General features: G+C 37.7%; 1 protein-coding gene across 2 annotated transcripts; it reads left to right on the top strand.

Moving 5' to 3' along the window:
* The first annotated feature begins 955 nt into the window (after positions 1–955).
* Positions 956–26,636, top strand: LOC127638695 (plexin-C1-like). 2 transcript variants are annotated; one of them, XM_052120330.1, is made up of 31 exons: positions 956–1,906; positions 2,326–2,412; positions 2,677–2,811; positions 3,073–3,173; positions 4,656–4,764; positions 4,863–5,022; positions 5,119–5,230; positions 5,344–5,434; positions 5,678–5,716; positions 7,332–7,465; positions 7,576–7,755; positions 8,263–8,371; positions 9,764–9,934; positions 10,200–10,361; positions 10,546–10,651; positions 10,731–10,832; positions 11,293–11,396; positions 11,509–11,550; positions 11,678–11,802; positions 12,612–12,810; positions 14,084–14,230; positions 19,985–20,153; positions 20,434–20,534; positions 20,894–20,969; positions 23,482–23,516; positions 23,790–23,864; positions 24,026–24,189; positions 24,362–24,512; positions 24,745–24,885; positions 24,997–25,071; positions 25,896–26,636. In XM_052120330.1, the coding sequence occupies exons 1-31, from the start codon at positions 1,022–1,024 to the stop codon at positions 25,998–26,000; spliced, it is 4,392 nt and encodes a 1,463-aa protein (XP_051976290.1). In that variant the 5' UTR covers positions 956–1,021; the 3' UTR covers positions 26,001–26,636. The 2 variants fall into 2 exon arrangements, with proteins under 2 accessions (XP_051976290.1, XP_051976289.1); XM_052120329.1 differs by having other exon boundaries at positions 2,287–2,412.
* The last annotated feature ends 481 nt before the right edge of the window (positions 26,637–27,117 follow it).

Below are 27,117 nucleotides of genomic sequence, written 5' to 3'. Positions count from 1 at the left end.
ATACCTTCATAAGCAAACTCTGTCTGTTGAGTCATTGACTGATAGTGCAGCGAGGCAACAAGACAGCCAAAGTCAACTCCATATATAGGCCTGTATATATATATATATATATATATATATACATATATATATATATATATATTATAGGCTACATAACAAATTCTATGTATTACTTGAATGAAACATGGTGTTAAAAAATATGTTGGTGCAAGTAGCCTATGGTGGAAGTGTGCCATTGGATAATTAAAATGTGAACAGAATTAAAAGTCAGTGTATTGTTTGCTGAGCACAGTCTGACATGTAATGACTGTCACAAAAAAATTGGGGGTTTAATAAAAAATCTAAATATTTTCCTGACCACATAAGTGACTACATATACACTATTTGCAAATGTTTTGCTTCATTATACAATTTCAGAACAAAAGGTGTCCACTCTAAATCAGAAAAACAAAGAAAAGAATTCAAGGGCTTTGATGGCTGAGGTGAAAAATTAAGATTTGTTGGATGTTTAATTTGTGCACAATGTTGTGGAGAATTTAGACAATTAATCAAATGTAGTTTATTAAACAATCCAAGTTGAAATTTTACCGAATCCCAAGAATGATGTTTTTAATGTAATTGCAGTTGGCCATCTGTCCATTCAACATTAAAAATCAAGCAGCAGCATATCTGACATGTCTGACAACTGTAGAACTATGCAGAAATCCCATGAAGTCAATTGTCAGTAAAGTTCATTCAAGAGAATGCAGTCGTTGCTCAACTTGTTCCTACTTCGTATTTTCTTTTGCGCTTGCAAATTAGACAGTTGAAAGTTTAATAGGAAGCATTTAATGTAATGATCTAAATGCCGCCTTCGGGGCTACAGGTTTATTGATGTTGCTCTGAATCTTCTCGCATCTGTCAGCCCCGCTGCTTTCACTTCCTTACGCTCTTGTGGACGCATCAGAGCGCATTTATGCCGGGTTTCTGGTAACAAGACGGATCAATTCAGCTGCTTTAGGGGGTTACACAGGTGTACAAGATGAGAGGATTCTTATTTGTATTACTTGTACTTGTCAAATATTGCCTCTGCAAAGATGCGCACAACTTTGAGGGAGACATCAAGGACTTTGTGGTTGGAAAAAATAAGTTGTACGTTCTTACTGAGCATCGACTTCATCAGATGAAACATGATCTAATTGAGGAGAAGAGAAAGGACATCACTAATGCCACACACCCAAATACAGTGACCATTCTGGTGCCCTTTGACGCGAACGGCACTTTGGTTACGTGTGGAACATCTAAAGGTGGTTATTGTGAAGTTCTTGATATAAATGATATCACAAACAGTATTTACTGGGAAGGTTTATCGGTTGGTCCACAGCAGAATGAGACATCTGTAGCATTCATAGTTGATTGCCCTCAGGTGAGACCAAATGGCACTTACCTTTTGGTTGGGAGAAAGGAGTCAATTACCTTACGAGACACTTTGGATGCCAAAAATGGCATTTTCGCCAAAATAGGAAAAGATTCAGACGCCTACATTGAGATCACCGTGAAAAATATTGAGTTTGTTGACGGATTCCAAGTATCTTCGCGCAAACTCTCGTACGTGTTTCTCAACGCAGGGACTGACACCGAGAGGAAAGTTTATGTGCTCACACTGAATAACTCTAAAGAAAAAAAGACAGCTATTATCAGTGATTTCAATGTTGCAACTATTGAATGCTGTGTTGATACATTTCGTCCAGTTCTTCTCGCCTCCACCGTTATTCCTTCAGAGAAGGCCGATATCTGGGTCGGTGTCTTCAGTGCCCAAAATGCGCAGGACCCAGAGAACACAGCACTGGCTATTTACAACATCAGTCGTGTTGAAGGACAAGTGAAGGGGTTCCGCCCTAACACTGTTAAGAATAGTCAATTTCAGGTTGGTAATTAGTAAGATATTATATCTAGATCATTTCTTTTTATTTTTTTATTTAATAAAAAAAAACTATATATAAAACTATATATTAAACTATATACTAAAACTATATATAAAACATTTCAATGAGCATTTATATTCCTAATATTTGAATTATATGATAACCATTTTATAAAAGCAACAAAGTGCCTAACAACACCCTTCAGCCGTGTCTATATTCAGAATATTGCACATCCTCTCATACCTGAATGCTTAAAGCAATTCAGTAGTTGCAATTCTGATGCTTTTAGTAGTTTGATTATTTTTGTGAAATTACTCTTCTCTAAAGCCACATTAGCTTATTTTCTATTTTATTATAATTATTATAATGTTATGCATTGCAGAATGTTAATAAACTTCCGCTACTTGCTGTGGTTTTCAAGCACGGCTCAATGACATCAGTGGCAGCAGAGAAAAATGGACCCTGGATTGTGCTGTTCATAGGAACCAAAGATGGCCAACTGATAAAGGTCTGCATCATCTCTCTCTTGTAAAACATAACGTCATCTTGTAAAAATTTAGACAGTTTTGTGTTATGGGTAGGGGATAGAAAATATTGTTAGCTCAGAAAACATCCTCCCTTCAGAAACTACCCTATCATAAACAGGTTATGTGTTATTTCAGCAGCACTCTCTCAGCCCTAAGTTGTTTCATGTTTAGCACCCAATTTAAATTTCTACAGTTGTCGTTCATAATTTTCACAAAGATTGGATCATGCTGTTTTTTATTTGTAGCTTGTGTTGGATGAGACATTCAAAGCAGGCTGTCCAACGGTACTATACAAATCTGATGATGAACGAGCAGTGTTTCCCAGAATACACTTTGATCCAGTAGATGTCAAACATGTCTACATAGCTTTAAAGAACCAGGTGAGTTTTAAAACCGAAGATAAAATATCACCATATGACAGCATCATGCAACCAGAGCCAGTTTTAATATACAATATATGTATTTGAGTAAATCCATCCAATATGTATTAGTGCATCATTCTGTTGTGTGTTGTAAAAGGTGACACATTGTTTTATGCCTGTGAACACTGACATTTATGCCTCCTAAAGAGTTTTTCTATATTATTGCTGTGAGAGTTGAATCATGGTACTTTGTTCTTTCTGTTCATGGTTTACATGCAGATCAGAAGAGTGTCTGTGGTTCAGTGTGATAAATACAACACTCTGAAATACTGCAGAATTTCTCGTGATCCTCATTGTGGCTGGTGTGTGAACACAAGCAGGTCAGACTTCCACTTCGTTGCACATAGTTTTATTAATACATACGGACATGATGAGCATTGCAAGCAGTTCTGGTCAGTTTCGGGCAAGTGGTGGCACAGCGGTTAAGGCTCTGCACTATAAAAAAAAAAATCCTGTTGTTTTTACCAAAAAAATTTGCCAGCTGTGGTTGCCAGAATAATTCTGTAAAAAATACAGTTAAAATGTAAACCACTTTACAGAACATCCTGTACATTTTACAGTTTAAAAAGGTTGTAATTTACACGCTGACACTGTAAAAATAATAAAAATACTGTTACATATACAGTTAAACATGCCTTCTGAAACTGTAAAAATCTGTTGTTTACTTTATAAGGTATTTTGTTAATCACCGCAGTAGGTCATTACAGAAGGTCACATTATGACATGAAGTTCATCAATAGTGTCTCTTCCAGGAGCAATGACCAATAAGTGTATGGAGACAGTACTCAACATCACTCACACAAACACTAAACACCATCAGGGTAACACATGAGAGATTTAAATAATGCAGTAAACATGAACTAAATTACATCAAATATAACACAGAACCCACCAGTGTACATAACTGATATAAAAAAATATGATGAAACATGACTATTCCCATAAAATATAATGAAATGTATTGGGTCACGCAGGGGATTCTGGGAATGCCAATTACTGTTATTTACTGTAATTTTAACAATAATTTACAGTAAATAAAAGTACATTTACTCCCTTGTTCTTTTTACCATTAATTATAGAGGAAAATCATTGTTTTTACATTTAAATAATTACATTTTTACATCATTTTATTGTAAAAACTATTGTATGTCTTTTTAAAAATATAAAAATATTTTACTGTATATTTTACAATTAATATTTGTTAATCAATTAACATTTTATTTCTGTAGCACTATTACAGTATTTTACTGTTAAAATTACTGACATTTTTTACAGTGTGGGCTACTGACTGAAAGGTCGGGGGTTCAAGCACCAGCACTGTCATGCATAGGCTGAAATCGGGGGTTGCAGGACCCCCCTAAAATATCATTAAAATATGTGTATTGTAAATAATATAATGACATATTCTTAAAATAATTGTTTAAGAAATAAAATAATACAAATGCAAACGGGGCAACAACAAAAAACCCCTTGGTGTCCCCTTCAAAAATTGCTCTTGAGAATTTATATGTTTATTGTCCCCCCCAACATTTTGATGAAATTTTCGCCCCTGCTGTCATGATACCACTGTTGGGTTGCCCTTGACCCTATCTGCTCCAGGAGTGTTGTTTCATGGCTGACCCTGCGCTCTGACCCCAGCTTAGTTGGGATATGCGAAAACAACTGCATTTTATTCGCTCTGTACCTGTACTCTGCACAATGACAATAAAGTTGAATCTTATTCTTAAGAAGTTCTGGTGTAGACTAGACTTTGGCTCTAAATAGCTTTAACTGCATATGCTTGTTCTCATGTTTCGGTGTAGATGTTCTACCAAAGAAGAATGCTCGAACTCTTCATGGCTGTCCATCCCAAATGACTCCCTTCAGAAAAAGCTCCTTTCTTTTCATGTGGCAGAGAAAACTTCCAGAGAGGTAAACATCATTATCTAGAAGTATTGGCTTGAAAACTTTCATTATTTTGACTTATTTCCAAGATTACTATTAACCAACCAATGCCCACTCTAACACAGATTGCTCTACATCTTACCTTGAGTCTGGAGAGCACCGGAAATCTCATCTTCTCATGTGCCTTCACCAACGGGAGTGTAAATCTGTGTGATAAGTCTGATGCTGCTGGAGTTTTCCCCAACTGCTCTTGTAGCTTTTCTGGCCAGCTACTGTTTACCAGAGGTTATTGTTCTATCTGTAGAGTTGAGCATATGTACTGTTATCCAGTGTATTTATGTAGTCATAATATGACCAGCATGTTTTTATTGATCTGTTCAGATTTAACCGTCTCAGCTGCAGTAACTATTGGAGATCAGAAGATCACAGAGATGTTGACACTAAGGAACTGCTCCAGTATCACAAATAATTCAGCAAACGCTTCTTATATACAGTGAGAAAATGCACCTAATCAACCTACAAGTATTTTTGAAAAACTACATTGAATTCCTATTTGAGAGTTTTTTAGGTGTGCTGATGTCACATTGTAACACTGAATTAATGCAGGTGTGTGCAGTGCATCTCTGCTGGGTGTCACTGGTCGTCTTCTCTCCAGCGATGTGACTGGACACCTGAATTTGGGCCGCAGTTACAAATGGTAAAACGTGTAAAGTGTTGTTTTCTACATGGATTCAACATGAATCTTAAAATAATGATATAATTTTACTGCATGATCATTTATCTTATTCTTTTTTACTTTGTTACAAATCATCTAGAAACACTTACAAAGAGTCAGGATTATATTAATGCAGTATTCATAACAGCTGACATGCCGATGCATTGGCTGAAATGGAAAGTAAATGAACCAGTTAATGTTGACAACTCTTTCTCCACTCTTTAGGATTTATGTAAAGATTTACTTTCTGGGACGGACTATAAAGTAAGTGTCATACTGCATAACATACACTCACCTAAAGGATTATTAGGAACACCTGTTCAATTTCTCATTAATGCAATTATCTAATCAACCAATCACATGGCAGTTGCTTCAATGCATTTAGGGGTGTGGTCCTGGTCAAGACAATCTCCTGAACTCCAAACTGAATGTCAGAATGGGAAAGAAAGGTGATTTAAGCAATTTTGAGCGTGGCATGGTTGTTGGTGCCAGACGGGCCGGTCTGAGTATTTCACAATCTGCTCAGTTACTGGGATTTTCACGCACAACCATTTCTAGGGTTTACAAAGAATGGTGTGAAAAGGAAAAACATCCAGTATGCGGCAGTCCTGTGGGCTGAAAATGCCTTGTTGATGCTAGAGGTCAGAGGAGAATGGGCCGACTGATTCAAGCTGATAGAAGAGCAACTTTGCCTGAAATAACCACTCGTTACAATCGAGGTATGCAGCAAAGCATTTGTGAAGCCACAACATGCACAACCTTGAGGCGGATGGGCTACAACAGCAGAAGACCCCACCGGGTACCACTCATCTCCACTACAAATAGGAAAAAGCTGCTACAATTTGCAAGAGCTCACCAAAATTGGACAGTTGAAGACTGGAAAAATGTTGCCTGGTCTGATGAGTCTCGATTTCTGTTGAGACATTCAGATGGTAGAGTCAGAATTTGGCGTAAACAGAATGAGAACATGGATCCATCATGCCTTGTTACCACTGTGCAGGCTGGTGGTGGTGGTGTAATGATGTGGGGGATGTTTTCTTGGCACGCTTTAGGCCCCTTAGTGCCAATTGGGCATCGTTTAAATGCCACGGCCTACCTGAGCATTGTTTCTGACCATGTCCATCCCTTTATGGCCACCATGTACCCATCCTCTGATGGCTACTTCCAGCAGGATAATGCACCATGTCACAAAGCTTGAATCATTTAAAATTGTTTCTTGAACATGACAATGAGTTCACTGTACTAAAATGGCCCCCACAGTCACCAGATGTCAACCCAATAGAGCATCTTTGGGATGTGGTGGAACGGGAGCTTCGTGCCCTGGATGTGCATCTCACAAATCTCCATCAACTGCAAGATGCTATCCTATCAATATGGGCCAACATTTCTAAAGAATGCTTTCAGCACCTTGTTGAATCAATGCCACGTAGAATTAAGGCAGATCTGAAGGCGAAAGGGGGTCAAACACAGTATTAGTATGGTGTTCCTAATAATCCTTTAGGTGAGTGTATATGCGCCACTTTACAGAATAGGGACGCAATTGCAAACTGTTCGCTTTTTAAATGAACAGCACTTCAGTCAGAGGATTCTGTTTCACTTTTGAGGAACAACTTTCTTGTTAAACTTTTTTTTAAAGAACGGTTGTGTTTTGTTTATCATATCTTCAACAAACTTTTGGCCACAATCACATGACATCATGCAAATCTAAATGTCTTTGTTTAATATGACAGAGACTCAATTAAGTATTTATTTATTTTTTGATGAAAAAGCTGTCATTGTCTTTATATGTAACTTCATGCAAGTTCTTAAAACACAGTTGCGCTGTGTGCTATTAGTGGAATGTTTGATCATCAAGTAAGTGCACATTTGTATCCAATAGGAGCCTGAGATTCTCTCCCTAGAGCCCAACAAAGTTTCTTTCCATGGCAGAAACAGAGTTTTGGTAAGAGGGAGGAACCTGGAATCTGTCACCAAAATCCATATTCGAGGGGATCTGGACTGCATTCCAAAAGAGTAAGGCTTTGTGTGAATGTGTCTTTGCCGACCTGTGTAAAGTCTGTATAAAATATACCTGTACTATACTGCATATACTGTATATCTGAGTATGACTTTTGTCCCTTCAGAGCTCCAGTGTTTGAATACTTCAATGACACTCTACAGTTCCACATTCCTCCTAGTGAAACTAAAGGCACAGTAAAAGTGTGTGCTGTTACTCCTGATGGCCGTTGTCATGGTAACAGCATCGTCACTTACAGTTCCCAGCCCACCTGCACAGGAATACATCCCAAAGTCTCCTGGAAAAGGTATTATTTACCATTTTGGACCACTATGAGATTAGCTTCCACCTGATGTCTGCTCCGTTGTCGTCTAAGTGACAGTTCTTCCATACAGAAAGCCACAGTGAAGTTCATGTACAGGCCATGTTAGTCATCAAATTTGTAAGAATGATGTTAATATGGAAATGTAAGATTTGCAATGTAATCATTTGCATAAAGACTGTTAGCACAGATGGAAAAAAAAACAGAACAGCAAGAAATTACAGTAGAAGTGGGAACTATGCTTAGGTCATTTTGTGCATGTTGCTGGGATATCATAAGGGAAACCCGCTTTTTTGGCAGCCAGGCAGCTTTTATTATTTTGTGGCTGGTTTCATTTCCCTTGATAGCTGGAATGTGTCATGTTGTATGCTAGTCACATTGTTGTATGCATGTCACATACACAAATGTGAGTGGTTGTTTTACAGCATACATTACTGAGTTTCATCTTCTGTCTCCCTGATTCTGAAACATACTTTTGTATTTGTCCATAAGTGGAGGACGGAAGATTCATGTGCAGGGGGCCAATATGGAGTTTGTGGAATCATTTATAATGGGTCCATTCAGTAAAGAGCTTTTAACACAACACAACATAAGCTCTAGGGTAAGACGCCATTATTACTTTTGTTTAAATATTAAAGCTAAAAGTGAGCTTTACCCTCAGAATGTTACCATTGCAGTAGTTTATCTGGTGTACAACACCTCCCCTCCAACTACCTGTCTTAGAAACCACTTTTCTCCAACCTGGTCTCATAGTGAAAACGTGACTCTACATAGATTTTTGCAAAACTTGTTAAACGCATCTCCAGGTACATTTCCCTGCAATTTCCAGGTGAAATGAACATTAGAGGCACTACATCTACTTGACTTTCACTGAAATCATGACTTTAATGGCTGATAATGACTTTATAAATATTAATTTTTCTCTCTATTACTCAGACTCTGCTATTTTATGATATCCACACTCTTTTACTCTGTCATCTTTAAAAAATGTTACACTTTTTAATGCTTGTATTATAGGCCCACATATACATACTTACTTATTCCAACATGATTAGCTTGTGCAGTAGCTCACCTCATAGTACATTGGACTAATGCTGCCTTCACGTGCTTTCATAATTATCGTAAATACAAGTATCCCACTCTGAAGTTGTATATGAATAACCCCTCAAGTTGCAATTACTTCGAGTTTCCGAGATGGGAGGAGTTCTAAACTTTCAACATGGTGGAGGAGATTACAGTGTCTGTTTTGGATGGCAGGTCTAGTTAATTTTTCTAAATACAGCTAATTGTTAGCTTTTGCCATTTTGGTCATATTTATTTATGTAGCCTATATCAGCAACCATTCTGTGATTTTTACACTGTGAAAATAGCTTGTATTTGACCAAAATTCAAAGCTAAGCTAACTGAATAACATTTATTATGGTGTCAAAATAAAAGTTCTTCAAGAAATATTAAAGAACGAACCTGGCGTCATCCATGTTTCATGTTCTTTCCGACAACAAAGCACTTGCTGACATACTGATAATTCCTACTATAGAGTCGGAGGTCCGCAGTTCAAGTACAGCTACTACATGAACACAAGCTGACACGTGACCCGACAAAGTCACAGAAGTGACACAATATGTGCCTTTCCTTTCTCTCCTGCATTTTTAAATACTAATGGAGAGGTTTAGGCATTGATTTGGCAAGGATGTCTTTTTTAAACATCTAATTTATATTTAAGAGCACTATTGGTTAGGTTCAGGTTAGGTTTTAGGTTATGGAGGTATGTCTTAAAAAAAATTCACTTCAAAACCTCGTCTGAATACAACACCATTTTACTCACTTTTGGCACCACCAGTCGGACATTTCAGTGAAAAACTGAAGCCAAGTGTATAATGGGTTGCATATCGTTTCATGTTGTCTCCTAATTCTAACAAAGATAATTTATTGCACTTCCATTCTTTAAATGTCACACATGTAAGAGTCACATTTTCATTCTCTCTTTTTTAAGGATGTGTGGTTTCTCTCACTCCCTCATGATCATAAGGATGTGGTTAGTTTATCTATGAAAGTTGCGAACTTCACTTTGGACTGTGTTGATAATTTCACCTACCTTCCTGATCCAGAGTACACTGAATTCACCACCTCGCAGGTGTCCGACTACCTTCTGGTGACCATTCAGGTAGTGACTTTAGTGAAACAGTGACATCAACTGTACACAAGGAAGCCCTTGCCTCGTACACAGAAAGAATGTAATCTACAGCCCTGCCAAGTAAAAGCCACTTGGCAGGGCTGTAACCACCATGAATTAGACAAATTCATAATAAAATTGTTGAATAAATAAAAAAATAGGGTTCTTATGAGAAGCTGACGGAATTTGTGAAACAGCACGTAAACTTTCACACCACATCTTTCTCTCTTGCTCTCTCACTTTCTGTCTCTTTCAGAAAAAAGCAGATAAGTTGAATTTGAGTGAGAGTGAGGTGAATGTTACAGGTCTACAGGGTGATCAGGAGCATAAGTGTGCTTTGGAGAGGATTGAGTCCAATGCGATACTTTGTAAGATTAAACAAGAACATGAAAAAATCATCACTGTGGACTCACTCAGAGTAAGTCTGTATTGCTTTGTCAATGAAACACAAAAATGTATTTCTTCTTGCAAAATGCATTAATAATTAAATGTGATCATAAAGACCAAATGATAAATGTAAAAGCAGGTAAGCTACATACCTTTTTTCTGCTAGTTCTTTTTGTAAATTGAAAGGCTAATTTCTCTGTTAATACAATTTCCAGATACAAATTGGCCATTACCCAATAGAATTTGAGATGTCACAAAGTGGTACAATGTATTTTTACATCCTTGGTTCATTGATACTGCTCATCATTTTGGGCACTGTAGGTGAGTCATTTCAAATGTATGTCACATGCTTTCTGTTAGGCCTGCAGGGGTTCAACTGTGTTTGTGTTCCTCTATCTAGTTGGAGTTGTCGTTCATCGTAACAGCCAGATCAAAATGAATGAGAGAATGAACAAGCAACTGGACACGCTGGAGAGTAACATCAGAAGGGATATTCGACAAGGTCGGTCACATTGAAATGCTGGCACCATTGCAGCCAGCACACACCTTCACTTTTATTATGTCACTTTGCTGAGGCCAGCAACTACAGTATATGACTATTCCTTACAATTGAATAAACACCTTAACCAGTGTTAAACTTTAAGACATAAAACTTTTATCTGGCAGTCGATAAAATGGGCGAAAAATCCAATAGACTTGCATCGAGAGAGGGGCACAATCAAAATATTTGTAAATGAATAAAAAAACAATTTTTTTTGTGGAAAATCAACATTATGCCACAAAAGACTGAGCTTAATTTGTGCTGAACACAGAATTCTCTTTTAACTTCTGTCTTTCATTCTTGTCTATCCATCCATTCACCCATCCTTCAAACGTAAAACTAACTTTCAGAAATTGCTTCGTCAAGCCAACATCAGTCTTGATGAACATTAACCATCTAGTTACTTTTTTGTATTTGGCAGGCTTTGTTGATTTGCAAACAGAAAAATCAGACCTGATTGACAACATTGGAGCAATACCTTTCCTGGAATATAAGCACTTTGCTTCAAAAATCTTCTTTCCTGAGGTTCATGATCTTCATTTGTCTTTTATGAGACACACATACTGTATTTACTCATTTAAATCTATCGAATCTATGTTTGTTTGCTGTTTTATACTTCTTTACTTATGTTCTCTAGGCAAGCCCTCTGGCAGCACTAATGATCAAAGACATCAGTCAGGTGAGATGCCACATTGTATTTACAGTTTATATGAAGTACCAGTTTATTATACTGTAAAATCTTTTTAACATTTTAGTAAAGATAAAAATCTCTTCTACATTTTATTTGTATTTTTTTTTGTGGTCAGGATTCCGATCGGGCCTCTGTTGATGAGAAATGTCAAGCTTTGTCTGTGCTGGTCAGAGATAAGCAGTTTCTCAGTTGTTTCGTGCATGCATTAGAGGAACAGAAGAACTTCAGCATTAAAGACAAGTGAGTATCAGTACACATCACACATTTTAGTTGAACACACAACGCACAAACACACACGCATACACACACACACACACACACACACACACAAACACACCAGTTTGTAACCTAAATAATTCACTCGCATTTAGAGTTGTGAACAGAAGAAACAGTGTGAAAATGTTGACTCATGTTTGTGGCCAATAGAATAGATTCTCATTGAGTCTCATTTATGAACTCACAAATGTCCAAGTATCTACCCTTCCTTTTAAAGACCCCATAAAATCTAAATATCTTGGAATTGTATAGCTTTTGGTGAACGTATGTTAGCTTTGAGGACATTTAAATGCTAGTGTATTTCTAAACGTTAAAAAATGACTTCAATCTTAGCAGATTGTAACTCTTCTGAGAAAACGAACAACACATATTGATGACTCCTCTTGCACTTATACTCATTTTGTCGAACAACATTTAGTCTCTGTCGTAATGCTTTCATTCGTGAATTGCGAGGGAAGGAAGCATCCTGAAAGGATTCATTAAGATCATCACAATATTCATGAGGTTGCTTAATTTTATTTCACCACCAAAATCATTGCAAATATATAATGAATATTTTATACATCACCCATCCCTTGCATCAACACAGAAAACTTGCTTGCCTGGCATGTCATGGGGTCTTTAAAATGCCCCAGCACAGAAACATGCATATATTTCTGAAATGTGTTCTCTCTCTCTTACCCTTTATAGCCTCATCTTTTTCGCTTTATGTCTCTCTTTCTGTTCCTCTTTCACTCACTCACTCACTCACTCACTCACTCACTCTCTCCTAGATGTGCAGTGGCATCTTTATTGACTGTTGCTATGCATGGAGACCTGCTTTACCTCACAGAGGTAATGGAGGACCTTTTGCAGAGTCTGATGGACCAGTCCAGCAATGCAAATCCCAAACTTCTGCTGCGTCGCACAGAGTCAATTGTGGAGAAGCTCCTCACTAACTGGATGTCTATCTGTCTCTATGGCTACCTCAGGGTCTGTCCATGCTGTCCCAAAATGAAAATTCTATCATTGTTTGCTCACCACTGTGTTGTTATAACCCAATATGACTTTCTTTCTTTTTCTTAAAATGGGAGAAATTGTGAAAATTGTTATGCTCAGTGATGTCATACAATGGCAGTTTATGTTGACCACCTCTTCAAGCTTCAAAATGATGCAAAAGTATAATTCACAAGTCTAATAAATTATTACATGAGATTCATGATATGAAAACATATGATGAGGTTTGGTGAGAAACAAACAAACCGAATTCTATAATTATTGTATGAAGCTGTTGACCGACCCTTGCTCTTCTCTGCATTCATTTTTCACAATTTCTCTATTTTAGTTAAGAAAAAGATAGCAAGTCATATGGGATTATAACAAAACAGGGGAAGTAAACTATTACTGAATTACATCTTTTTGGTGAACTAACCCATTAAATATATGAATATGTTTCTCTATCCCCCAGTTTAATTTTGATGGCACTATGATTAAAGGGACATTTCACCCAAAAATGAAAATTCTGTCATGATGTTCTCACCCTTTTGTCTTTCTAAACCCATATGTCAGTGTCTACATTCTGTGGAACACAAAAAGAGAGATTTGGAAGAATGCTCTTTCAAATACAATGAAAGTGAATAGTGACTGAGATTGTCAAGATCTCTAATTTTCTTAAGTCATACAATAGCCTTCTGTGAGTAACAGACCAAAATTAAAATCTAATTTACACTAATTCAAAGATCCAAACTTTACAAAACAATCAACATTGTGATGTGCTGCACAAACTATTGAATCTCATTTAGATATTTAAACTTGCACATAATGGTTGGTCACCAGACATGAAAGAACCAATAGTCTTTGGCATCATTGGTGTCAAGCCTGGTCTTGGCTTGAGATTTGACACACGAGAGCTAAAGCGGAGGCAAAAATGTAATTAAATAATTTACATTTTGGTCCATTCCTCACAAAGCTCTGTCTTCAGAAGACCTGGAATATATTCCAATTTGCTACTTTTATGAAACATATTTGTCATTTTTGGAGCTTGCCATCCTCAGTCCCTGTTCAGTTTCATTGTAAGGGAAAGAGCAGCTTGGACATTCTGCCTAATATCTATTGTGTTCCACGGAAGAAAGAAAGTAATTTAGTTTATAATGACAGGAGTCAATGATGACAGATCTTTGATTTTTGGGTGAACTACCCCTTTAAGAGTGCAAAAACAAAACTTACAGTTGTTGTTAACTTCAGTTGTGTATATATTGCCCTGTAGGAATCAGTAGGACAGCCTCTCTTCCTGCTAGTGTCAGCTCTGACTCAACAGATCTCTAAAGGACCTGTGGACTTAGTGACAGAGAAAGCTCTGTACACACTTAGTGAAGACTGGCTTCTCTGCCAAGCACAAGACTTTGAGGCCCTGGTCAGTATTTCCTCATTCACAATCTGTTTCTTTGCAATATGGCACAAACTTCACCCAAAAACATAGACTTTCTGCAATGTGTAAGCCACATTGACATTTTTATATTTAAAAAGCAGCAAATATATCTTTCCTGTCTTAGTACAATTTATATATTATAAAGATCTGAAAAACTACTAAATGAATGCAGAAAGAAGTCAGTTTCCTGACTGCATAGTTTCTTTTGTGAATCGGATGCTAAGCAACACTGACAACACTATCAGTGGCCACAGTTCATTCCAGAGACTATTTACCAGAGACAGGTCACTTCTATTAAATATAATGGGAAAAATTGGAATGCCCAATGGTCAATGGATGTAGAAATGAAGTGCCGCCTTACAGATAAAAGAGTGAATCACTTTTAAGATACAAACGTCGCCTGTCAAACAACTCGAGAACTTGCATGGTCATTAGCAATACAAGTCAGGAAAATTATTTTAGTGTAATTTGAGGTAAAAAAGTACAACTTCTGATACTAGTGTTGTCAGATTTTTACAGCTGATTTGAAATATGTTCTTTGATCGTAATCTTGACCAACGGTTTTGGAGATTTAGTTTTTTCCCTATTCAAGTAGATAGGAGCTGCACTTGAATGCCACATGTTTACATAGAAAAATAGCTGCCCGGGATCATTCCAAAGATGTCTTTGGTTCATTCTTAGTGAAATGTCCTCCTTAAATTCCTAAGGTTTATAGATTTGCATTCTCGTAAAGCTGGGATACTTAAAGTTCCAAGAGGGGGGACTGGGTAGCTCAGCGAGTGTTGACGCTGACTACCACCTCTGGAGTCACGAGTTTGAATCCAAGGTGTGCTGAGTGACTCCAGCCATGTCTTCTAAGCAACCAAATTGGCCCGGTTGCTAGGGAGGGTAGAGTCACATGAGGTAACCTCCTCGTGGTCACGATTAACTGGTTCTCACTCTCAAAGGTGCGTGTGGTAAGTTGTGCGTGGATTGCGGAGAGTAGCATGAGCCTTCACATGCTGTGAGTCTCCGCAGTGTCATGCACAGCGAACCACGTGATAAAATGCGTGGATTGACTGTCTCAGAAGCGGAGGAAACTGAGACTTGTCCTCCGCCACCCAGATTGAGGTGAGTAACCGTGCCACCACGAGGACCTATTAAGTAGTGGGAATTGGGCATTCCAAAATTGGGGAGAAAAGGGGATATAAAATAAAAAGTTCCAAGAGGTCTACATTTCCTTCCCAGCAAATGTCCGGATAATAATATGCAGCTTACATGGTGTGTTACGACTGGGGAGTGGGGAGGACAAAGGACCCAAAAGCAGAGAGAGAGATAGTTCATCAGTATTTATTCATTAGTTTTGATTGTCAAGGCGCACCCTGCCCCGGCTGAAGAAGTCGGAGAACCAGCGAGCCATCAAGAGCTAGTGAAGCGTGTGTCCGTATGGGGAATGTGTGCATTGTGGAAGTCTGGAGCACTCAGATGAGAGTCTGTAGAAGAGACGGGAGTGAGGGGGTTCAATTGCTCTGCCTGCCCATTTGTCTGGTGATGAAACCCAGAAGACAAACTAACTGTTGCCCCCAGCTGTCAACCGAACTCTGCCCAAAAACGAGACACAAACTGGAGGCCTCTGTCAGAACCACGTTGACCGGGAGGCCATGAATATGGAAGACGTGATTAATGACTGCTACCGCTGTCTCCCTCGCTGAAGGTAATTTGGGGAGGGGAATGACATGAGCTGCCTTCAAAAACTGGTCCACTACAGTCAAAATGACTGTGTTGCCATGGGAGGGGGGGAGACCAGTTACAGCGAATTGGCAAAAGTCCAGCGCAAGCGATGGCCACCAGAAATGCTGTCTAGTGAGCATTTGGGTACGAGTAGCTTGCGGGTGGCAGGCAACATTAGAGGAATCCACTCAAGTGCATTTGAACTGATCACGGAACAAATAGTTTAATTCACAACGAGGTAACTCTGGGCAGGCAGTGGGAGATGCTGTGTGTCGTAGCGCTGTGCAGACTTTAGCTTCCACCTCCCAGGATACCATGCCCATGACTTAGGGAGCAGGGAGGATATCGAGATGGAGCCTGGATGATCCGAGAGGGTGAAATCAAAACAAGGTAAAAATAAGGCCCAGCGAGCCTATCTAGAGTTGAATATTTAGTGCTACGAATGTACTCTAGGTTCTTGTGATAAGTCTAAACCATGAAAGGTATCCCCGAACCGTCTAACCCAGGGGTGCCCACACTTTTTTGTGTGATGATCTACTTTTAAATGACCAACTCGATAAGATCTACCAACTAAAAAAAACACAGTTTCATTTAAAATAAGAAAATGCTTGTTGGGACTACTGCATGTATCCTACAGCACAATAGATTACAATAGCCAGGGCATTTACCTTATTCTGATGACTTGCACTGAATGGAATCAGACAGTTTTGCCTAATTCGGGCAGTAGCATCGCAATTTCGCGCTCTGTTCTCAGAAGTCCTTGGAAGGTGCGTATGTGCAAACCTAGTTGTCATGGCAACTGAATAAACAAAACCTTGCCTGGTCAATATTTACTCGTCAAGTGCAAGTCAGACAGAAACTAAAAGAAGGAAAGACATTATATTTATTTTTATAAAAATGTAACAAAAGTACTGTAAAACAGTTAAAGGATGGGAAAGGAGGAGGCGAGAACCGGCTTGACGATATAAATCATAGTTTAATGGAAAACTTAAAAGACAACACAAACACACATGACGGACATGTCCGCTAACGATCTCTCTCTCCCGCACAGCCCTCTGCAGTCGACCCCTAAACCTCACGGAGGCATAATTAGCCTAATACGGGACCGGGTGTGTAGGATCACGACCCGGCCCCGCCCTCCGCCCTGCCACAAGTACATTTAAATTTTGTGCGATCTACCAGCATTGCCTTTGCGATCGACTGGTAGATCGCGATCGACGTATTGGGCACCCCTGCTCTAACCAATGATGTCACTCACCCAAAGCCAACCAGACAGCCAGTAATTCCCAGTTACCGATGGTGTAATTCCGTTCTGTGGGGGTCAGCCGTGCAGGAGGAATGCTGAGAAAGGACCGCTCTAACAACGACCACTCAAGCATCCACCTCCACAACGAACTGACTAGCAGGGTCAGAGGTAATTGAAATTGTCACAGTGGAAAACCACTTCTTTTTGAAAATGCGGCTTCAGCCTGCAGGGACCAAAAGTCAGTGCGCGTGGAGGTGAGATCCTTCAGCGGCTCAGCTGGTTGACTAAAGTTGTGAATATTCCTCCGGTTTAAGTTGGCAAACCCCAGAAACCTCTGAAATACCTTGCGAGAGTCTGGGGTTGGCAATTAAGAGATGGCTTTTACCTTTTACCAGATCCATACATACTCCCTTGGATGAAACGATGAACCCAAGAACGGAACCGATTGAGTGTGAAAAGTGCACTTCTCCGCCTTGACAACAAGCGGTTCTAAGCGCACGTTAACAGAAACAGAGAACAGTAAACTGCCAAAGAAAGACGGGAAAATGAGGAATAAGAAGGGAGTGCAATTAGAGGAAAGCAGGTGACAGCAGGCATGTAACTCATCACTGTGATCAGTGTCTCCATGAGATCGATCAGCGTTCCCATGGAAACGCTGATCACGCATGCCGGCTCCACCTGTGAGACAGGAGGGAGAGAAAAGAAAAAAATAGTTAGAGCCAGCACACATGCCAGACCGTGAATTTTATAATATATATTTTTGAATAGTTTTTAAAACTTGAGGTCAAATAGTGTCTTCAAAACATTGAAGGGATGAGGACATTGGGGGCCCAGAGATAGCTGTAAAATTAAAAAGTTAGGAAACCAATTGCCTTAAAATAATCAAGTAAATATTTTTGTTTGGCTCAATTAAAATAGACTATTCCTAGTTCACTTTACTTGAGCCAAATAATTACATTTACTGCCAAAAAAGTTAATTTACTTTTAGGCAATCAATTTACATGCTTTTTTAAGTAAGGTTAACTAATTCGATTTTACAGTGATATAGTGGGTTCTGGGGGATCTTATACCAAAGGATTTAAATATTTAATTAAGACTTCATCAGTCGAGGGCACTTGGATATGAATATTAAAAGATAAGATCAACGGTTCGTTTTGAAGTTGAATGACAGCAGTTCCAGTTTTGTGTTTAAATATTTTTACATTCAGAATATGTAGAATGTGTATGGGACATAGGAGGCCTTTTGATGGATACAAAATACTGTATGGGGGATCAGGGGTGTTCCCTGAGAGAAAATGTATAAAAATTTAAAAGTCTGAATTGTCCATTTTTATATTTTCCTTAAAGTTAGAATCTACAAACAAACAATTTACATAACAACAGTGAAGCATTAAAATACTGTTTGCTTAATTTAATTATAAATAGGCTCCGGACCGGAGTCCGCCTATTGAGTACCCCTGTCGCAAAGGCTTTCACATGTCTGCTTCAGTTCTGTTAAGTTTCTTAAGTCTCTTACTCTGACTGCTTCTGCATTATCTGTAACCGCAAAGCCAATCCTTTGGCCTACAGAAGTCCTCTAACTTCCTTACTCTTTGTTGCACAAGACTTCCAGCACAAATGGTTAAACCTCATTTTTCGGATGATGTTGCTTTTCAACAAGTGTATCTTTTAATTTTTATTCATTGCTTATCTAGGGCCACCTGTGCATAGACCTTTGGCTTCTGAGATCTTCTCTTTCAACTGATTCCGTTGTGAGCTCTGATTCTCTCATTGTGGGTGGTTGAATATTTTGTGTTTTGCTTTTTTTGTGTGCTTTTTCTGCTGATAAACAGTCCTCCATCTTGCATAAATAAGAAAAGAGGAAATACTGATAGTGCAAACAGAATTAAATCACCAGGACATATAACCAGAATATCGGTTTTGCAAGCATTCCTTTCCTAAACTGGACCTTGTAATATAGTATTGCCTAACATGTAAAACTGCCTTTTGTCAAAAGGAAGTTATTTGTGTAAATACAAGTTCATCATCAGAGTTATGATAAACAAAATAGTATAACACACAGTTTGAAATTGACTTTGAAATTATTTGTAATTTAAATTACAGCACTACATTAGCTGGGAATATTATGCAACAGTGTACTTTTTTGCAAAAAAAAAGCCATTCTGAGTCACCTATTTTAGGTTGAAACAGCATTTCTATTTTTAAACTGTCGTGATGCTTTTTTGACTTGCTATTAAAAAAGGCAACAGTTTGTTTCTTTGTTTGACTTTATATCTATATATATATATTATATATATATTGTATATTATTTTACACATTTCTGTAATTCTGGATGTAGATAGGCATTTAAAAAACAAATATGCAACAATAGTTGATTGATAAGTTATAAAAGTGCCTTTAAAAATTAGTTGGTCAGTGTTGCAAATAGTGGAAATGAAAGAGGTCATAGAGTTTATAGGAAAGAGCACTATTCTAAGCGGTCTCACTTCAGATTTCAATGGCGTCATGGAAGGAGGACAGGATGTGGTGTAGAATGAAGGGTTTAAAATTCAGTATCAGAATTGCGATTTAATCATTTATTTAATTGATTTAATTCTCTTTTTTTTATTTTGATGTCTTTGAATGGAAATGTTCTAAATCGTTTCCTTCTCCAGCCTCAGATTTGCTGCTAGCATTGTAAGAAGGACCTCATCTTAGTGCTACATTTGTAGCTGGTGAGTCTTCTTTAGATATAAAATCATGTTAATTATTTTGTTCTCACTCAACCCCTGATGCCCCTGCAGAAACTGCAGGTGTTGTTTGCTGTTGGGACTGATAGAGAGGTCAGCGAACCCTTAGAGGTCAACGTATTGACCTGTGACACCGTACACCAGGTCAAGGAGAAAATCTTACAGACCTTCCAGCGCAAGTTTGGTTTCCCCTACACACAGCAGATCAGGGACATTGAAATCGGTTAGTCAGATCCCTGGTTTCAGTATCTCCATGTGGAATATGATAATACTTCATAAATGTAAAACAAAGAAAGAAATGATTATATGGTGAGTTGATTATTTCTTAAAGTTTGTAGATCTCAATAATTGAATGGATGAATGTTAGGACCGATAAACAATGCAGATGATATCATTTTAGTTTTTCACATGTACGTGCCTCTACTGATAACTTCCATTGTTAATAGTTTTAGGTCCTAATGTCCTTAGAACTAATTACTCTGTTTTTTGTTGTGCCCTCAAAGAATATGAGAAGGCAGGACAGTTTTCCATGTTACAGGAAGTCGATGGTAGCTCAGAGGTTAGGAGTCATGTTACCATGTTAAACACTCTGAGACATTATCAGGTATGGGACCAAGAAACTGCCTGATTCATTTTTCCTCTTCCATTAACACAGAATAAAATGAATGAAATGTCTTGTGTAAAAAGTAATCTTAAAGTGCTATCATTTTTCTTTTGATGAGAAGTTTGAAATTGAAATTGCACTGTTTTTATGCCTTCACGGGTGGCTGATTGTTTATTCAAGGTCTTTGAGATTGTCATCTTCCTCTGACTTGCAAAGCTTGTATCACAAGGCCAAATATACCCAGATTATGCCAAACTCTTGAGAGCCATAATACATCAACAGCAGCACTGTAGTTAAATAGCACTTTTCTTAGTGTATTATGTGACTAAATACATTTTGAACATATTTTTTCATTCCAGGTGGCAGATGGAGCATGTATTAAAGTTATCACAAAAAGTGTCCACGCCCCACTCATGTCACAGACCATTCTAAAGGGTGAGTCACATCCCTATGTCAACTGAAGCAATGTCACATCCAATATAATAACAGACAGAAAGCCTATGTAGCTCTAAGCAGTTGTTTCCAGTTCTAAGTGCCAAAAATATATAAGTCTGTCTCATGAACATGTCAAACTGAACTGGAACTATCCCCAGTTCAAGTTCTAAAGCTCAGACAACTTACGTACATCTGAAGTGCCATGCCAATTGTTCATGACAAGTGTATTTTGAATGCAACTTTCCAAAACTAAAGGGGAAACATTTTACAATCAACTGTTAATGCATAAAGCATCATGAACCAGTGGCAATGCCAGAAACGAGGCTTTGGGTATGCCAAAGGAAAACAGGACATGCCAGAACTGATGCTAAATTAAGTGACCATTGACAACTATTGTATTCATTTCTTATTGTCTCTAAATTAATATTTAGACATGTATTAAAATATAATGACTTAACAAATTAATGTATCTTTTTTTTTTTAATAGATTAGGTAGAAATTCTGTCATCATTTACTCACCCTTATGCCATCCCAGATGTGTTTGACTTTCTTTCTACTGCAGAACACAAATAAAGATTTTTAGGAGAATATTTCAGCTCTGTTGGTCCTTACAATGAAGGTGAATGGTGATCAGACCTTTGTAGCTACATAAATCACATAAAGGAAACATAGAAGTAATCCATATGACTCCAGTGGTTAAATCCATTTGTTCTGAAGTGATATGATAGGTGTGGGTGAGATCACAATTTAAGTCCTTTTTTTTTATTATTTTCTTTAAATTCCAGATGAGAATTGAAACTAAACAGGTAACTTTCATGTGGCTTTCAGATGTAAAAGTGAAAGTAAAGATTTAGAGTGGAAAAAAGGACTTGAATCTCACCCACAGCTATCACTTCAGAACACATGGATTTAACCACTGGAGTCATATGGATTACTTCTATATTTCCTTTATGTGCTTGCATTGTGAGGACCAACAGAGCTGAAATATTCTTCTAAAAATCTTTGTGTTCTGCTGAAGAAGGAAAGACATACATATCTGGGATGGAATGAAGGTGAGTAAATCATGAGAGAATTTTCATTTTTGGGTGAACTATCCCTTTAATGGATCCAATTATTAGGCTTAAAATAAAGAGATGAAATCTGAAATTCATTCATGATTTGATTATTTTGGAACAATTCATAATTGTTTTACAAAATATGCTGAAGATACCAATGTAATTAGAGGGACAATTTGCATTATTTAGGAATATATATACAGTATAATAGACAATGTAATATAAAAATACACCAGGCTGTACATCCGTTGGCTCAAAAAAATATTTTTTGTATAAGAAATAAATGTGTGATGCTGTTTTGAAACTAAGAAAAACACACAGCAGTAAGAGGATTCAAAATCTTTACTGAGCATTCTTTGCATTTAGGATGTAGGTACAGTAGGTAAGACTGGTTTTACTTTAATTATTGAGCCAATACGAATAAAGGAAAATCAAAGTCTTGATGAAAACTACTGTAACAAACATATAGTAAGTAGAACGTTGATCATGTGGAAAAGACACCTGCATGTCATCTAACGGGAAAACATAGCTACTGAATCAATAATTAAAATATATATGAAATCTGCCATGAATACAGGCAGCTAAGTCTCATCTTAATATCAAGAAGGGTCACAGAGTTAACAACTTGATGGCGTATGCCTATAACACGTACAAAAAACCTAATAATAATCATGAGTAAAGGTGCGCAGTACCTTCCCAAGTATGTTCTCCAAATATATAAAAAATATGTGTAATACAGTGGTGAAGAAAAGAACAACGAATTTTCACTTATTTTGCTCAAACAGACACAAAAAGTCGAACTTGTTGCATAAACGTTCTTAAATTGTGCACTTGTTTCCTCAGACTCACTCATGTGCTCCACGTCTGTTGCAAGAGCGCACATGTACTCTGAGACAGCCTCTGTAACACATTGATTATTAAACATAATTAAACATAATACTTGATTATTAAATTCAGTAACTGATTTATCAAATTTTCATCTTCACATCAAAGCACCCCTACTAAAAGCGTAATAAAGTTCATTTCATCTGGGACAGCCATGGCCACGCCATTTTTTTATTTATTTATTAATAATCTTGTTTGTTAATTCATCAATATATTTTTGTTCATCTATTTGAAACTAATGATCTGCTATGCATCAAGTACTGCAATAATTATTACCTAATTTAAACGTAATTTGTTGAACGTCGTTGAAGTTCAAAACTTTAAAATGTGTGTATGAACACATGCATGTTTGCTTGCAGGTTTGGTGTTTATAAGTGGGTACAAGAGGTGCTCACTCAAACCCACTCGAACCACATCAGATTGACATTAATTCATCGTACTTTAAAGGGAAAACCAGAATGTCATTTGTATTTTCACATTTCTATCTCATAATCTGCTCCCCATTGCTAGACAATGTGTCAGAATGTGTCAAATACATTTTTTTTGACATTTTATCATGATGCTTTTGACAGATGATAAGAACTTCTCTACCAAATACTTCCATCTGGTAAGTTGCATTTATATCTTGTGTTGACGCATTTTGCAAGTGGCTGCTTAATTTTGACATGCAGAGAGTGTCTGCCTTAGAATCTCTACACAAATGTTTGTGCTTTACTTTTAACTGAATCAGAATCTCTGTGCATATTCTCTCGGTTAACATGTTATGACACAATGTAAAACAATAACTTAGACATTTGGACACTCTGTTGTAGACATTTAGACACTCTATTGTACAGAATCTCAACTCTAATGAATAGACATGACTTTTCGGTTTGCCTAGGATGATCCAGACATTGACATGACAAAAGATAGGAAATTTAAAGAGATGTACCTCACCAAACTGCTCTCCACCAAGGTATAATCTGATAATAAAAGGTTGTATCTGTCTATCTGTCTGTCTATCTGTCTGTCTATCTGTCTGTCTGTCATTATCTATACTACACTCTTTCAGTAACATTCATTGATATTTTGAAATGATCTGTATTTTGAGATATTTGATCTCCATATGTCCACCAGGTGGCAATCCATTCTTTTGTGGAGAATCTTTTCAAGAATATCTGGGGATTGCCCAACAACAGAGGCCCACTGGCTGTCAAGTACTTTTTCGACTTTCTGGATGCACAAGCAGAAAGAAAGAAAATCTCAGATCCAGATGTCGTTCACATCTGGAAGACAAACAGGTGCCGAATACACTGCATCTTAAACTGCATTTAAAAGTACATGTTATCTGGCTGCACCAACAGATTACTTTTTAGTCATCAAATGTTGCACAATTAGCACCTTTAAATGTACATACACAAACTAAATACTGATTTTCAAATTCAAATATTTGTCTGTGGTCCTCCCTACTAGCCTACCACTTCGTTTCTGGGTGAACATCCTGAAGAACCCCAACTTTGTGTTCAGTGACATGGTTAAGACACCTCACCTAGATGGCTGTCTGTCTGTCATTGCTCAGGCCTTCATGGACTCTTTCTCGCTTGTAGAGCAACACCTGGACAAGGTAACCATAACTTCGAACTTAACATTAGAAATTTGGGGTTTGATCACCCAAAATAAAAATCCAGTCATAATTTACTCACTGGTATGTCGCCCTAAAACAGTATGACTTGAACGCAAAAGGAGACTGAATGTCAGCCTCAGTCACCATTCACTTGTATTGTATGGTAAAAAAAATAAATAAATGAAAGTGAAAGTGGGTTTGAAAAACATTTCTTTTTCTCACTTTCTTACAGCATTCGCCAACAAATAAGCTACTCTATGCCAAAGACATTCCAAAGTACAAACTGGAAGTGAAGATGTACTATAAGATAATGAAGGATACGCCATCTATTAGTAACCAAGAGTTCAAGATGTTTCTTCGGGAAGAGTCAAAGGTACAATTTATGCCACAACCTATATACAGTATATTAATGAAGTATCTTGAGGGATTGAATGTGATGCAAATAGATGGAGATCTTTCATTATCATCTTTCATCTTTCATTAGAAACATAAAAATGAGTTTAATGAATCCGCTGCCCTGCGTGAACTCTACAAATACATGGCCCGCTATTTCAGTGAGGTAAGAATAATTTGATACACCAACCTGAATTTATAACCCAGAAGACCTATACTTATCAAAGTTGAATATGGCATATCCATTTTTTGCAATCATAATATGAAGCAATTACACATTAGAGCCACAATAATTCTATTAATGAAACCTATTTTGCCACTTTAAGGAAATGTGACTGACAAGAAACCGCTCTCCCACAACCTGTTTTCAGTTCAGGATGATTCAAAACCTGTTTTGTATTATTTTATAATTTTTTTTCTCCCCTTATTCTCCCCAATTTGGAATGCCCAATTCCCAATGCACTCTAAATCCTCGTGGTGGCGTAATGACCTCAATCCGGGTGGCGGTGGACGAATCTCAGTTGCCTCCACGTCTGAGACCGTCAATCTGCGCATCTTATCACGTGGCTTGTTGAGCGCATTACCACGGAGACATAGCGAGTGTGGAGGCTTCACGCTATTCTCTGTGGCATCCACGCATAACTCACCACGCGCCCCACCGAGAGCGAGAACCACACACTATATAGCGACCCCGATGAGGTTACTCCATGTGACTCTGCCCTCCCTAGCATCTGGCCCAATTTGGTTGTTTAGGAGACCTAGCTGGAGTCACTCAGCATGCCCTGGATTCGAACTCGCAAAGCAAACCAGGCCCCCTCAAAACCTGTTTTTAATATCAGAACCAATGGCATTTTGTTGTTAGTTATTGAGAACCACAGCACCAAAGTACAGAAATAATTATACATGTATAAATATATTTTAGTAGGTCTCTGTGGGTGTGTTTCATAGCCTCTTGGCTCTTCCCCTCTAGTGAAACTCTTGTCTCTACAGATTTCTCAGAAGCTGGAGCAGACAGATGCCCCCACCAGTTTGAAAGAGGAAATGCACAAAGTGAAGGGGCTTTTTGACAACATGAAGCGAGGTGCTCAGAGCTGAAATTCTTATTGTACGCCCATCTCCACTCTTTCCTGTGTGCCTTTTGAATTTTGAGGATTCTCATTGCATTTTTTTTTTTTCAATGCAAGCTGGTCATGGAACTGGCAATCTCTCCCTCATAGAAACTGTCATCATTTAATCAAGAAAACTGATTCACTGATGTCTGATGGACACTGTAGGGACCAAGTTTATGGTATGTTGATGAGTCTCAGCGTTTGAGAGAGGCTTGCCAATTAGTTTGAATATTTGACAACACAGCTATTTATACACTATATCTCTAACCCATGACATGTAATGCAATGCAAAATATGATGATTGAATAGTTTGCTACAAGCTGACCTCACTCTACTGTAAATTTCAGTTAGCAAATAATTTATTTTAGATAATGGGAGATAAAAAATAAAAAAAAGGGAAAAATGGACTAAAGAATTACTTTGTTCTTTTATAGCAAATGTGTTGGTCACTAAAAAAATGTGCGTGGAAGAGATAGTTCCAAATTGTGAGTTGACCTCCATGCGGTGTTACTTTGTCGCCATATTTTGGTCAAACTAGTGATGACGTGAAGGCGGTACAAAGCAATTTAACAGCTTATTTTAAAATAAATTCAATGAATGAATAAATATATAAATAAATAAAGGTGGCAGATATTATAACATTATACTGGATAATTGTGATGTTTTCATTTAGTGTAGATCAATGTTTTGACAGGTGCACCACCATTAAGTGCATGGAAAAGATTTTGATTTTTTAGATAAATACTTTATCCGTTTTATTATTAATAGCAACTTTATAAAGAGAAAATCCAACAAAGCAGGGTTGTTTTGGTGTCTCAAAAGAGGCACGAGGGGGCTCCGAAAGCCAAATCAAAGAGTCTGAATCATCTATGAAGCCTCATTCAAATCTGGACAATGTATACACATAATTAATAAATCTGAGAAACTTTGTTTTGTCCATTCTCAAAAAGCCACTTTATTGAAAGTACACTTTGAAGAGTTAAAGGTACATAGTGGTGTGGATGCTGCATCGTTCAAATGCAATAGTGTTCAGTTATAATGCCATCATAGAAGTTCACTATTCACGGTCAGGCATGATTAATTAAATGCATGAGTAAAGTGTC

This window comes from Xyrauchen texanus, chromosome 47 (genome assembly GCF_025860055.1).
Source record: "Xyrauchen texanus isolate HMW12.3.18 chromosome 47, RBS_HiC_50CHRs, whole genome shotgun sequence".
NCBI classification, from domain to species: domain Eukaryota; kingdom Metazoa; phylum Chordata; class Actinopteri; order Cypriniformes; family Catostomidae; genus Xyrauchen; species Xyrauchen texanus.
Note: the sequence above shows the minus strand (reverse complement) of the source record. Positions and strands in the feature narration are given on the sequence as shown.

What these genes read in the sequence shown, in the direction of transcription:
- LOC127638695 (XM_052120329.1), top strand. Translation starts at nt 1,022, where the DNA reads ATGAGAGGATTCTTATTTGTATTACTTGTACTTGTCAAATATTGCCTC. An exon ending in TGGTGTGTGAACACAAGCAG is followed by an intron (nt 3,174 to 4,655) that starts GTCAGACTTCCA and finishes GTTTCGGTGTAG; the next exon opens with ATGTTCTACCAAAGAAGAAT. An exon ending in TGGCCCGCTATTTCAGTGAG is followed by an intron (nt 25,072 to 25,895) that starts GTAAGAATAATT and finishes TTGTCTCTACAG; the next exon opens with ATTTCTCAGAAGCTGGAGCA.